Source organism: Pangasianodon hypophthalmus, chromosome 12 (assembly GCF_027358585.1).
Source record: "Pangasianodon hypophthalmus isolate fPanHyp1 chromosome 12, fPanHyp1.pri, whole genome shotgun sequence".
In the NCBI taxonomy this organism is placed as follows: Eukaryota; Metazoa; Chordata; class Actinopteri; order Siluriformes; family Pangasiidae; genus Pangasianodon; species Pangasianodon hypophthalmus.
The window spans coordinates 8,628,075-8,642,200 of record NC_069721.1 but is presented as its reverse complement, the minus strand read 5'-3'; the positions used below and the strand labels follow the sequence as shown (position 1 = coordinate 8,642,200).

Here is a 14,126-nt window from a genome sequence, read left to right as displayed (position 1 = left end):
CATGTGATTAAATGATAATTGAAATCATTAGTGAGAGTGTGTTTCTATTTCAATCAGTCAGCTTGTTCTGTTGAGGATAATTTTCAGGATGTTGGCAGATTTGAGCCATTCTAACACAACCTATTGTGGGCAAAGGCACTCTTTCCAAAAAAAAAAAAAAAAGAGCGGAGAAGCTTGAGTAATATCAGTGTCAAGGCTTTTGGAGGAAATAAGTGTGGTCTAACAGACATTCCTAAAATGTTTCCTTAGGTTGCTATGACAACATTTGCCGTGTATGTGACTGTGGACAAAAACAACGTCTTAGATGCAGAGAAGGCCTTTGTCTCACTTTCTCTGTTCAACATCTTAAGATTTCCCCTGAACATGCTTCCACAGGTCATAAGCAGCGTCATGCAGGTGAGTACGCTTCAACATTTTAGGTATTCCAGGCAGGTTTTAACACAACACTTTTTTTTCTTACACAAGCTAATCATTTTGGTGTAAATAAGTTGTCACTAATTGTATTTGTAACCCCCAGAAGACGTGTGTTTGTGTGAGAGACATTTGTTTGGGTTATATTTATTCAACAGTAGTTATTGTGAAAGACCGTGGTTTACTCATCCCCAGAGGGAACATGTCCTTATTAAGAATTTGGAAATCATTTCCAGGGGCTTTCATCACAAGCTCTGTTTTGAAATGTCACAATGTTTTCGTTTCCTGTCCTCACGCCCGGCACCCAGGCTAGCGTGTCTCTCAAGCGTATCCAGCAATTCTTGAGTCATGATGAGCTGGACCCAGACAGCGTGGATAGAAAGCCTGCAGCTTCGGGTAAGGCATCATCATGACACTGCAGTTTTCATGTTTCCTTTCATTGATTGTATGAGTCATGAATTTGATTCTTACTCACACTTTCAGAATATGCTGTAACTGTTGTGAACGGGAAATTCTCATGGGCCAAGAAAGATCCGCCTGCTCTTCAAAAGTAAGGATGTTTATTTGCACAAGAATGTAGTGTGGTATTAAAACAATAATATAGTACAATATTACAGTTAACATATAACATGCCTTGACAGCTGATGAAGGACTTTTGTCTGAAATGTCCTGTTCTCTAAAAACGTTATATTTTGATTTAATTATACATTTATAATACCTAATTACGAAGCAGTTATTCCCATAGTTGTCTGCTTGACATAATCAATTATGTTGATTATGAAAACTTGTCAATGTGGATTTTTATATTTGATGTGCGGTTTACTTAACCAACAGCAAAAACATGCTATAATGTAAGTGCACATAGGCCTCTATTCCTGGGAAGAATGTAATACAATAGTGAAACTCCTGGGGGCAGCAGCAGTACTGTATTATAGTACCACATAGCACAAAACTGCTTCAGGTGGCCTAACACTGTTAAGGCCCTTTTAAAGAACACACAAAAAGACTGATTTCTCCTGCAACATATCAGCTTGTTACTTAAATAACAACATTTTGAATGGAGCCGTCAGACCTATTTTGGAAAAGAGGTTTTGTCTAGAGTTCTTAAAAGTGCCCTTAAAAGCATGAAAGATAGAAAACATGAAGGCAAACCATGCTGTCTTCTTTACATTCACACCTGCAACACTACAGAAGGAATCACATATTACAGACAGAAATTTGAAGGATGGTGCAATGAGAGAGCAAGTCAAAAAAGTTTAGTTTACTTTTTCACTTGCACTATGATCATGCATGAAAAAAAAGAAAGGCACTTGAAAATTCCTGCTTGGTAAGTGAAATATACTGATCAATTGACCTTATAGCATCATATTAAATTTCACAGAAGGGGCTTGATACACTGTATGGCCAAAATTACGTGGACACCTTCCATCACATCCATATGAGCTTGTTGAAAATCCCATTCCAAAACCATGAGCATTGATCTTCCCTTTGCTGCTCTAAAAGCCTCCACTTTATTTATTTTTTTTAAAAAAAGGCTTTCCGCTAAATTTTAGTTTTTAGAGCGTGGCTGTAGGGATTTCACCATTCAGCCACAAGAGCTTTAGTGAGGTCACGTACTGATGTCAAGTGAGGAGACCTGGTGTGCAGTCAGTGTTCCAGTTCAGCCCAAAGGTGTTCAGTGGAGTTAAGATCAGGACTCTGCAGAACATTTGAGTTCTTCCACTCCAACATTGGCAAACCCTGTCTTCATGGACCATGTTCCAGTGAAGGGAAATCTTAACCTATAGCACACAAAGACATTCTAGACAATTGCGTGCTTCCAACTTTGTTGCTACGAACAGTTTTGCACTCAAGTCTCCATCATCGATAACTTCAACAGTTGATAACTTCAACATGATAGACTTCAAGTTAAGACTAGAATTAATTCAGAAATGACTCTGAGTACTCATATACTCATATGTTGCTCATAAGCTCATAAGTTCCTGTTGCACTTTTTGACCATGTAGTACACAGTTATAAAAGTTATATAATCTCACTATCCAGTGTCACCCAGATAAGGATGGGTTCCCTTTTGAGTCTGATTCCTCTCAAGGTTTCTTCCTCATGTCATCTCATGGAGTTTTTCTTGCCACCTTCACCACTGGTTTGCTTATTGGGGAGAAATTTATAAATTTAAAATTTCTGTAAAGCTGCTTTGTGACAATGTCCATTGTTAAAAGCCCTATACAAATAAAATTGAATTGAATTGAACTTTGTGTCAACAGTTTGTGGAAAGTATGGGCGTGATGGTCATGTGTTCCACAAACCTTTGGCTATATAGTGGTTTTTTATGTCGTAGTAACATGTGTAATGTAAATTTCATAGTTTAATGAGGCCAGTGAAGTTTATCCTGTTTAATTTTGGCTTAATGATGAGGCAATGTCTACGTGATTCAGTACAGTTGTTTTTGTTGAAAAGAAATACCTTATTCCTTATTATAAGAATTCCTTATTTTTCATTTAAATTGATTTATTGTTATATACATATCTACCTGTATCCTGTCTTCCAGCATTAATGTGATGGTGCCCCAGGGCTCAGTGTTAGCAGTGGTGGGTCATGTAGGATGTGGGAAAACATCTCTTGTGTCAGCTCTGCTAGGAGAGATGGAGAAGCTAGATGGGGAGATGTCCATAAGGGTGAGTGGATTCTTCTCATATCTTATCTTATATTAGTGATATTAAAAATGTTATACTAAAAATAATACTCTGGAATGAACTATCTTCTTGTGTTAGGGTTCCGTGGCTTATGTGCCACAGCAGGCGTGGATCCAGAATGCCACACTGAGAGACAACATCCTGTTCGGCAGACCTTACATAGAGGAGAAGTACCGCCGTGTGCTGGATGCCTGCGCCCTTACCACTGATCTCGAAGTACTTCCTGGAGGTGACCAAACAGAGATAGGAGAGAAGGTACAGAGGCTTTCTGTCTTGGCTACCTAAATCCTGGGCCTTTTAATCACACAGTTTGTTCATCACGTTTGTAAAATTTCTCAACTTTTAAAATAACTTTTCAAACTGTGTAGCTATGAGATGACCTGGGTCAGTCAGTGAGCCATTGCTATATATTGAACAGAACATGAGCATCTTGTGTTTGTCTATTGTCCTGTTAAGTCTTGAAGAAGTATAATGACAGGATGTTGTGTTTGTGCAGGGAATTAATCTTTCTGGAGGTCAGAGGCAGAGGGTGAGTTTGGCCAGGGCTCTGTACAGTGAAGCAGACGTTTACCTCCTGGATGACCCGCTGTCTGCTGTGGATGCCCATGTCGCCAAGCACATCTTTGACAATGTCATTGGGCCAGAGGGAGCACTCCGTCAAAAGGTAAATATTAAGACAACTTTAGAGCAGAGCCTGCTTCCTCTCTTGTGAAGTCACGAGGAATCAAAGATGAAAAATTATACACTTATAACGTTATACACTTCTGACTCTATTATATTTGTGTTTTCTGCTAGACCATGGGTGTCCAGTCTTATCCACAAAGGGCCAGTGTGGATGCAGGTTTTCATTGCAATCAAGCAGAATCCACAACTGATTCCACCGGTTTAATCAGTTGAGCTTGGCTTTCAGTAGACTGAGGTGTGGCGTCTGCTTGGTTGGAATGAAAACTTGCACCCCCATTGTGTGCTAGACAGTGATGAATGATGGTTAATGTTTATTGAGTCCCAGTCTTATTGTATTTAAATGTGATGCTCTGGTAATGTTTCGTGTCTCAAATACTGCTGGGCTTAGGCAAATTTAGCCTCATATCTGGTGACATCAAAGCTCCCTTGGGAGCACAATATATATCTGTTCTACATGGCTAAAAAAATCTTGCTCTTTACATGCCTATCTGTCGAGGTCTGTTGAGGTGTTCAGCAGCATACAATGCCAGAATATTGTCAGCTTAGCTTTTCAAATAGGAATATCTCATGAATCAATGAGCTGACAGTGTCATATTAGCTAGCTAACTTTAACCATGGAAACAACTTCTGTCAATCTAGAACACAACTGCATTTTAAAACAGTGAAGATTATGTTTGCTTCAAAATAGACCTTTATGTACTTTTAAATTATGCTTTTAGTCTTCCAACAGAATTATAGCATTGTCTTTTCAGAGTAGAAAAGGTGCAACATCCCTTTCAATTTTCATAAATAATTAGGTAGTAAATTAGAAATCAATATCCTTATGCTATCTAGAATGTCTTGAATTTATTGTGCAAGTTGAAAATTGTGGCATATTGAGGAACATACAGGCCTGTGCACTCTATGCCAATGTAATTGTGCTTACAATGATCTGAGCAATTGTGATTGAGTGTATGTGTGTTTCATGGTGCAGACACGAATCCTGGTGACCCACGGCATCAGCTTCCTGCCCCAGGTGGATAACATCATGGTGCTAGTGGAGGGCAGGGTATCAGAGATGGGATCTTACCAGGACTTGCTCAATGAGAATGGGGCCTTCGCTGAGTTCCTGAGGAACTACTCTGTAGAGGACATAATGGAGGATGACGAAGTGACAGGTATACAAGACACAGCGCATTGAAAATTCATAGGTGAGAAGAGTACATAGGGAGAGAACATTGTTTCCACTTGGTGTCTCGTAGCACCAGTCATTAGCGAGAGAATAAAATGATTTTTCATTGCTTTTTTTCTTAACCAGTCAAGATGTTTCCACCAATCAGTTTGCATAGCATTTTCACAGCCATTTGACAACATTTGACAGGTCCATGTTCGAGCACACACACTCACACACACATACACACAATATAGGCTCGTTTGTTCTGATTGATCTTCACAATACTAATTATTATAATTAAAATAGCTTAATAAGTGAATGCAGAGATGAACAAATAAGGAAAAACATGGCAATTAAAACACAGTTGATAAACAGAAGAAAAAGATTCTTTATAGATTAATTTCCTCTTTTCTCCCATGCCAACTTCACTGGTTTGTGTTCTCAGTTCTACACAAAGGCTCAAAATAGACATTTTATTTGAAAATCGTGCTGTTAAATACTTTCTCTGCGCTCCCATGAGCTCTGATGACCAGACTGCTTAGGTCATTTCATAATTAGTTTTAATACAGCATGAAAAAGAGTAGTTGCTTTATTAAACAATGATGTTCTAGTAATGCACACTAGTGTTCCAAAAAAGCTGTGCATATTTTGGCTTACTAGGCTCCTGGCTGTTGTTGGGTTTAATCTGCTCTTGAAACAGAGACAACATGGAGGTTATGTCTTTTTTTTAACTACATTCATCTATATTTGAGATAAAACCTGTTGAAATTGAGGTGTGTTGAAAGTGAAACTGGGGACATCAGACAACCTGTGACATATGGAACGTCATAAATTATTCCCTGCAACCTCTCTGTGCAGTTCCCCTTGATCTAGACACATTACCTGGACCTGTTACATTTTATGGTTATCAGAATGATCCGAAGTTATACTGCAATCTGACTGGTTGTTATTTTCTCTTCGACATGGGCACAGATTTTTCTCGTTTGGGGAAAAATAGAGTTTATTCTTCTCTTTGGACATGTATCTGTCTGTTGCAGAGGTGCTGATTGATGAGGAAGAGTTATTCCCTGATGATGCTCTCAGTACCCACACTGATATGGTGGACCAGGAACCTGCAGTCAATGAGGCTCGAAGGCAGTTTATGAGGTAGCCTCTATGCCTTTTACCATCTTTCTGGTTTTTTTTTTCAGCTTCCTGATTTGTGTCTGTCATAAATCAACACAAAAGTGTGCAAGCCTTGTGGCACTTCAGGAATTGGACCATTACTGGCAATCCATTCTTCCACTTGAATGCTGTTTCTAAACAGATGCCTCCAGTGGGTATATACTAGATATGTGGGTTATGGTTCATGGCGTGGTTTTTTTTGTCTTTTCTCACAGGCAAATCAGCATCATGTCTAATGATATGGAGAACACAAGGGCGAAATCAGTACGCAAACGTCGCTTCAGCGAGAGGAGGCATGGAGAGCCACCGCAGGAGAAGAAAGAGTCCAAAGTGGAGAAGCTTATCCAGGCTGAGACTACAGAGACGGGCCGGGTCAGTGCTCTCAGCTTCCCTCATCATTTATTTCAATCAAAACCTGTACTGAAATTTTGATAATGTCATTTCGTTATTCATTCTGAATTTTATAAGGATGTGGAAGAATATGCTTTATAAACTGGAAATAAAGAGGCCCTGTTAGTTTGCAGACAGGTCACTACTTGGCTGAGTTGGAGCTCCAGTATATTTACACTGTATGTGTACTACCTTCATTTTTTTTAGGTGAAACTCAAGGTTTATTGGGAGTATGTGAAAGCTGTGGGGCCTTTGATGTCCATTTTCATCTGCTTCCTGTATGGCGCTCAGAGTGCAGCAGCTATCGGGGCCAACATTTGGCTCACCGTGTGGACTAATGACACCGAGAAGAGCAACAGAGAAGACGATGTACCAATGAGAGTGGGGGTGTATGCAGCACTGGGCATTACACAAGGTATGGCACAGGTTACAGGTTACATATTACCGTGGTGCTTAATTTCATCTGCAGGTGGGTTCCACATGTAGCATAGGGCATTATACTGAGTGAGCTGGCAAATGGTCAGAAGTGTTTGATTGATTTTGAACATATTCCATTCTGAAATATTTAGTGGAGTCTAAGAAGAAAAAAGTTTAAGCTCTTAAAAAAGCTTTTAAAAATCTTAAAATATTTACTGGAAACATTTATGGCTATTTTTTGTGAAATTATCTTTTCATAGTGTTGATAGGGCAGCATGGTGGTGCAAAAGGTAGCGTTGCCACCTCACAGCTCCAGGATACCCATTTCAGTCCTGAGCTCGGCTTACTGTCTGTGCAGAGTTTGTTTGTATGTTCTCCCCATGTGTGTGTCAGTTGCCTCTGGGTTTTCCAGTTTCCTCCCACCTCCAAAAACCATGCATGTATGTGGAGTGACTACGGAAAATTGCCGGGATAGGCTCCAGATCCACCATGACCCTGAACCAGGATAAAGCAGTTACTGAAGATGATGGAATTAATGAGCGAAAACAATTATTTTATTATTATTCTAAAACTCTTTTAATGTATAAACTCTTTTATTATGAACACCTATACACCTGCATTTTCATGTAATTATCCAGTCAGCCAATCAAGTGGCAGCAGAACAATACATAAAATAATGCAGATATGGATCAGGAGCTTCAGTTAATATTCACATCAAACATCAGAATGTGGAAAAAATGTGATCTCAGTGACTTTGACCATGGTATGGTTGTTGGTGCCAGACAGGCTTGTTTTGGAATTTCAGAAACTGCTGGTCTCCTGGAATTTTTACACACAACAGTTTAACAATCAACAGTATACAGATGGTTTTTGGTGTGAAAAAACAACCTTGATGATTAGAGGGGTCAGGGGAAAATGGCCAGGTTCAAGCTGACATGTAGGTTACAGTAACTCAAATAACCACTCTTTACACCCCTGGTGAGCAGAAAAGCATCTCAGAACAGCAGAAGACCACATCAGGTTTCACTCCTGTCAGCCATGAACAGGAATCTGAGGCTACTGGACAACTGAAGATTAGAAAAAGACCAGGAGACAGTTTTTCTAATTTAAATTTCAGTTTCCTTTTCTTGGCTGACAGGAATGGAACCCAGTATTAGTCTTCTGTTGTTGTAGCCCATCTACACACATTTCTTCTCCATTCTGATGTATGTGAACATTAATTGAAGCTCTTGACCTGTATCTGCATGATGTTATGTGCTGTTGCCACATGATTTGCTGATTGTATTTATTTTTTATTTGTATAGTGCTTTTTACAATGGACATTGTCACAAAGCAGCTTTACAGAAATAAAGAAATTACACATATAAATTTTACATTTTTAAAAGTATCCCTTTAATACATTTATTATAAGACAACAGTACAACTACAATACTACAACTACAAGTTGAATAATACTTTGTATTATTTAAGTGCATTATTGATTTATTGGAAAAAGAACAGCCTCACATCTCATATTTACCCAGTAGTAGTAAATAAAAGTGAGTGAATTTCCTGAATTATTAAAGCGCAAATGAATCATGAATCATCATGACTATAGCACTGCACTCAGCTTAACGTTACTACAACTGGACACTCCATGTTTCTTTTTTTTTTAATGCAGCACAAATACATATGTATTTATTTATTTTTTTTCTGAGATTGTTCTTTGCCTTGTGTTCCTGCTCTGTAATCTATAATAACCCATATCCCACCTCATAACCCAAATGTCTTATTCTTTTATACCTCCTCTCTCCCCATACATGCTCCTTTCCCCTACAGGTCTGCATAGTGTATAGTGTAGTGACTCTCTTATCCCCCTTCCTCTCTTTGTGGCAGGCCTCCTGGTCATGTTATCTTCCTTTGCTCTGGTCCTGGGGAAAATCCAGGCTGCCCGCAAGCTGCACCAGGGCCTGCTGGACAACAAATTTCACACCCCACAGTCTTTCTTTGATACTACACCCATAGGGCGCATCATCAACCGCTTCTCCAAAGATATTTACGTGATCGACGAGGCCCTGCCCTCCACTATCCTCATGTTCCTGGGCACCTTTTTTACCTCCCTCTCCACCGTGATCGTTATCGTTTCCAGCACCCCTATCTTTGCTGTGGTCATTGGCCCCTTGGCTATAATTTACTTCTTTGTGCAGGTATTGTGTTTTTCACAACATTAGCCAAACTGAAGGAATCGCCAATAATATTTTCATTTGTCTCCCTCCTTTCAAAATAGAAGGGTTTGTGCTCTGGCATGCAGTAAAGCTGACGGCAAAGAAGGTTCTAGCTGTGATTTCCCTTTTCTTTTCCTCTCTCCTTTCTCCTTACTTCTTGTCCTTTCAGTTCCCTTACGCTCGCTCTTACTCTCTTTCTCTTTCTGTCTCCGTCTCAGGCTCACTCTCCTCCCCTCTCTAACCAAGTGTTCATTTCCTCTCTCCCCACCAGCAGCTTGCCTGCCCACTTCCTGCCTTGTGTGTTTGCTTGCGTGTTCTCTCTCTCTCTCTCTCTCTCTCTCTCACACACACACACACACACACACACACACACACACAAACACACACACACTTCCTTACTCACTCATGTATTGGTTTTTATTGCTCAATCCTCAAACCTCAGGATTTGTGTATAAGGATTTCTGACGTGTTACAGACCCCTGGTGGCGATAACAGGATATTACATCAGTATTTTTCTTTTATTGATGGAATAGAAATTACAGTCACTGACTGGAATTGTAGAGTACACTTTTCATTTCAGATAACAGAGCTCGGATCGGATGCACAGAGCATTACTCATATGTTTGCCATTCCTTCTTTTGCCTTTGGACTAATATTCAATTCAATTCAATTTTATTTGTATAGCGCTTTTAAAAGTGGACATTGTTACGAAGCACCTTTATAGAAATATATAAATTCAGGATATAAATTTTAAATTTATAAATGTTACCCTAATGAGCAAGCCAGAGGTGACTGTGGCAAGGAAAATCTCCCTGAGACGACATGAGGACGAAACCTTGAGAGGAACCAGACACAGAAAGGAACCTGTCCTCATCTGTGTGACACAGTATAGTGCGATTATAAATAATTCCCTTCTATAACTGTACCAGCAAGACTTAAAACGCCCTGAAACACCCCCTAGTTTTATTACTAAATTCTGTAGCATTGATGAGAGATTCTTGAGAAATGATGAGCTTTTGAACACCTGAACACACACACAGCAACTCTGTCTGTGTGCAGAGAACAACCTCTACATAAATGTCCATGTTTTTTAGTCTCCGGGAGTGAACGAATGAGTGTGTGAGTCCATTGATCAGCTGATTAAATCTCCCCTCCCCTCCACACAGGTGTGCTGATTCTGGCCAACTCTTTACTGAGCCGGGCCTACGGTATGCTGAAGGCTGCCCACATCACCCACCTCCACATGCTTGGTGCTGTTCTGAGGGCGCCGCAGGCCTTTTTTGAGTCCAACCCCTCAGGGCGTGTGTTGAATCGCTTCAGCAAAGATGTGGACACAATAGACTCTCTTATTCCAGAAAATATCGATATCTGGATGCGCACTTTCTGGTACACAGTCTCTGTGCTGGTCATATGCTCTGCCCTCACCCCTATGTTCTTCATAGTCATAGTGCCGTTAATGATGTTCTATTGGTGGGTCCAGGTAAATAGGAACATTAACTCATTAATGCAGCATGCTAACGTGTGTCATTATGTATATTGTTTTAGTATATGTAGTCACATTGCCATTCTCGTAGTAGTACATGCTGTAGTTTGGTTGCTTGGTTTAGTAATTTGGGAGTGTTTATCATCAGTTGTTCTTTATCCAACTGGAATGGGAACTCCAAGTGGTGCAGACTAGTGCACCATAAAACCCCTTTTCAATTAAATGACTTAAAAGAGGTCATTGATATCTAAAAATATTGGTACCAATTTACTGTTTTGGTGAGATTACATTCTATGCGAACATGTTAATGACACAAATGGGTGTGCATAAAGAACAGCTGTTTGTAGGAGTAGTCTGCTGTGGGAGTTGAGATGTAGAAAATAATTTATCATATCTTTTTCCAGGTTTGATTTGTCTGATATGTTGCTTTTGTTCCCTGGTCTCAGTTCGCTTGTGTCTTGAGCCAGACTAATTTCTCTATATTTAACACTAGTGTTCTATCATTACAATCATACTAATATTATCACAGTCATTCAAATGAGCTTTTCCATTCTACCTGGCATTTAGGTAATGAAAAACCAGCTGGCCTTTAGGGATGGTTGGGTTGTGATCATTAATCGCTAGTTTTAGATCTGATACTTCTCATTGACCTTTGTTCATTCCAAGAGCTTAACACTGTAGTAGATTTGATCCTATGTAAAGCTTTTGAGCAACAGAATACAACATAGTCATACTAATCCTTATCTAAACTGACCACCAATCCTAAGATCTTTAATGCTATACAAAGGGGCTTATCTGAGACAGTGGAGGACATGTGTAGTAGGGGACAATACCCTTCCAATAAGTATTTTAACAACAACAACAACTATGTAAGGGTTTTTGAATACGTCCATATGTGCCTCTGTTGTACAGTATAAAAGTTCCATAACTTGCGAACCCATAATACATTCACATGGCTTACTCCAGCCTCCTTTATGATTCTTTCCTACTTTCACATATCGCTTTTGGTTTGGCTTCAGCTGTGCATGAGATTTAAATAATCCAGATTCTCTCTTTATGGTTTTTTTTTATGTTGGATTGATTAACCTTGCCTTAAGTGTTTTTATGTCTTTGTTACATGAATGTTAAAAGCTAAACCGAATACACAATAACATTATGATGGTACATAATTTTTACTGTATAGTTTGGTAATTGCCATTTAAAATGGTGAGGATTCCAGAAAGCATCTGCAGAGATTTCAGCACTGATAATTAGTATATTATTTAGCACAATGATTATCAAAAAGCTCCATTAGAAAATTCTAAATGGTTCGCTTCCTCTGTGAAATATATGGCACATTCATACGCAAAGTACTTCCAAAGTTGTGCTGCCTCTTTAACTGGTTTACTTTTTTTTAAATGAAAAAAAAAAAAATGGAAATGTTCATTATTCAGTTAAACTGTAATTCTCAGGGAGAAACAATGTACAATTTTTGTGTTCAATTTTAACAAATTTTACACTAAAATGATTTTAATGGTTTACATGACTGATTCAGTACGGTGTTTTTGGAATCCTCAACCCACTATACTGTGTGCTCCTTGTTTCATTTCTGCTCTGTATTATAGTCATGGCCATAGCTGTTAAACCTGCTGTGTGTCTCTCTCCTCCTCATCTCCTCTGTAGAGATTTTATGTAGCCACCTCACGGCAGCTAAAGAGACTGGAGTCGGTCAGTAGATCCCCTATATACTCTCATTTTTCGGAGACCATCACTGGCACTAGCGTGATCCGTGCTTATGGGCTCAGCACTTCTTTTGTGCTCATGAGTGATATGAAAGTGGATGAGAACCAAAAGAGTTACTACCCTGGTATTGTTTCCAACAGGTAGGTCTGGCCTCACTCCCTCTGGATGCATGATTGTCTGCAGATGTTCAGCCTCAGTCTTGCCAAATTTTCTCTTTACTTGCAGTAATGTCTTTGGCAAGACCAGCAGTGATTCTTATGTAGCCCACCATTCACATGCAGGCTAATGCTCAAAGTCATTGTGTCTTTATGTGTAATGACGGTGGTGTGTTTTGATAGGTGGTTGGGGGTACGGATTGAGTTTATTGGAAATTGCATTGTGCTGTTTGCTGCTCTGTTTGCCGTTATCGGGAAGGACAACCTCAGCGAAGGACTTGTGGGGCTCTCTGTCACTTATGCCCTGCAGGTACTCTATCAAAACAGTTTTGTAAAGCAGCTTTGTAGTAAATAGTACATGTAGTCAATGTGCTGAACATATTGCTTATGTAAATACATTCATGCTGTGTATGCAGCATCACTGCATAGGTATGTAGTTGCAAATTTCTCAAGTCCATATGTAGATATGACATAAACAAATGTCTACCAATGTTGTAGACATCATTGTGAACAACATGGTGTAATATTGTGAAACAGCATTAAATTGTTTCAGACCATAAGAAAGGTGGGTCATTGTATAAGGATGGCAGAGTCTGACTGTTGTGTATCTTGTTCATTCACTTGTCACAGTCACAAAGTTGAAATTCAATAGAAAATATTTTTATTCACCCGGCTTTCATCCAGACATCAGTGTGCATAAGTACCGCCTAACTTAAGTGATCACCTGGCTGTAAATATATCCATCACATTTGTCATATATGTTAGTCACAGTTCACGCTGTCATTAGTTCTGCAACAGTGACTTTTTAACCCAAAGCCAATAAAACAATTAGCCTCAAGACATTAGTGCTGCAGTGTTTTTACAGCTGTCTAACACATCACCCTATTTGTGAAAAAAAAAAAAATCCACTCGTGTCAGAATTCCTTTTAGTATGGTACAGCTTTTGTTTAGTCTTACTCATTGCCTCAATATCACATGTTAAAGATTGCATAGTGACTGATTTTCACTTTCCCTGTTCAACAGGTCACCATGTCCTTGAACTGGATGGTGAGAATGACCTCTGACCTTGAGAGCAACATTGTTGCTGTAGAGAGAGTGAAGGAGTACTCAGAGACACCACCTGAGGTCAGTATTGCCAACATAGCGACTCTGTCGCTAGATCTGGTGACTTTCTAGACCCCCTTTACCATGTTTATTGCCCTGTGTTTATTGCACACATGCCCTGTGAACCTTTCTGGCAAGCTTTCTAGAAAAAAATATTGTGCCCCTCGTATTTGTAGTGGTATTTGCATCCATTTAGAAGACATTATCTGTTAAATCTGAATAATATATTTGTATTCAGTTATATCCCTACAGAAGAGGATAGAGACTTTGTCTGCACCACTTCAAGTACTCAGTTATTTTCCAAAGTCTGTATTAATGCACGTAATTAGCTTGTCACACTTTTATGCTAAGTTATGTTTCCACTTCTAAGCCTTATTAATTGGGTCTCAGTACAAGCATAACATGGGATTGGGCAATCACATTGGAGCTTTGATTGCCCAGTGGGCTGGCTAATGAATTTATGACTTGTCCATCCCTGTTAGTGTGAAATACATTGGACACCATTGTAGCAAACGACAGCTCACAACTGATGAAACTCAGCGAGCT

The 14,126-nt window shown here is 39.4% G+C and overlaps 1 protein-coding gene across 5 annotated transcripts in view; it reads left to right on the top strand.

Annotated features, from left to right (window-relative positions):
* abcc3 (ATP-binding cassette, sub-family C (CFTR/MRP), member 3) overlaps positions 1-14,126 on the top strand; it is a 53,706-nt gene that overhangs the window by 33,309 nt on the left and 6,271 nt on the right. Inside the window, exons 13-26 of one of the 5 annotated variants that reach the window (XM_026915886.3) lie at positions 250-396; positions 720-807; positions 895-961; positions 2,960-3,086; positions 3,183-3,359; positions 3,601-3,768; positions 4,762-4,945; positions 5,979-6,087; positions 6,321-6,477; positions 6,703-6,910; positions 10,283-10,596; positions 12,262-12,461; positions 12,660-12,786; positions 13,500-13,601. In XM_026915886.3, the coding sequence (XP_026771687.3) occupies positions 250-396; positions 720-807; positions 895-961; positions 2,960-3,086; positions 3,183-3,359; positions 3,601-3,768; positions 4,762-4,945; positions 5,979-6,087; positions 6,321-6,477; positions 6,703-6,910; positions 10,283-10,596; positions 12,262-12,461; positions 12,660-12,786; positions 13,500-13,601 (2,175 nt within the window). Of the gene's footprint in view, positions 1-249; positions 397-719; positions 808-894; positions 962-2,959; positions 3,087-3,182; positions 3,360-3,600; positions 3,769-4,761; positions 4,946-5,978; positions 6,088-6,320; positions 6,478-6,702; positions 6,911-8,787; positions 9,099-10,282; positions 10,597-12,261; positions 12,462-12,659; positions 12,787-13,499; positions 13,602-14,126 lie in introns of those variants that run through there. The other 4 variants (XM_026915887.3, XM_053238701.1, XM_026915888.3 and 1 more) reach the window with 4 other exon arrangements.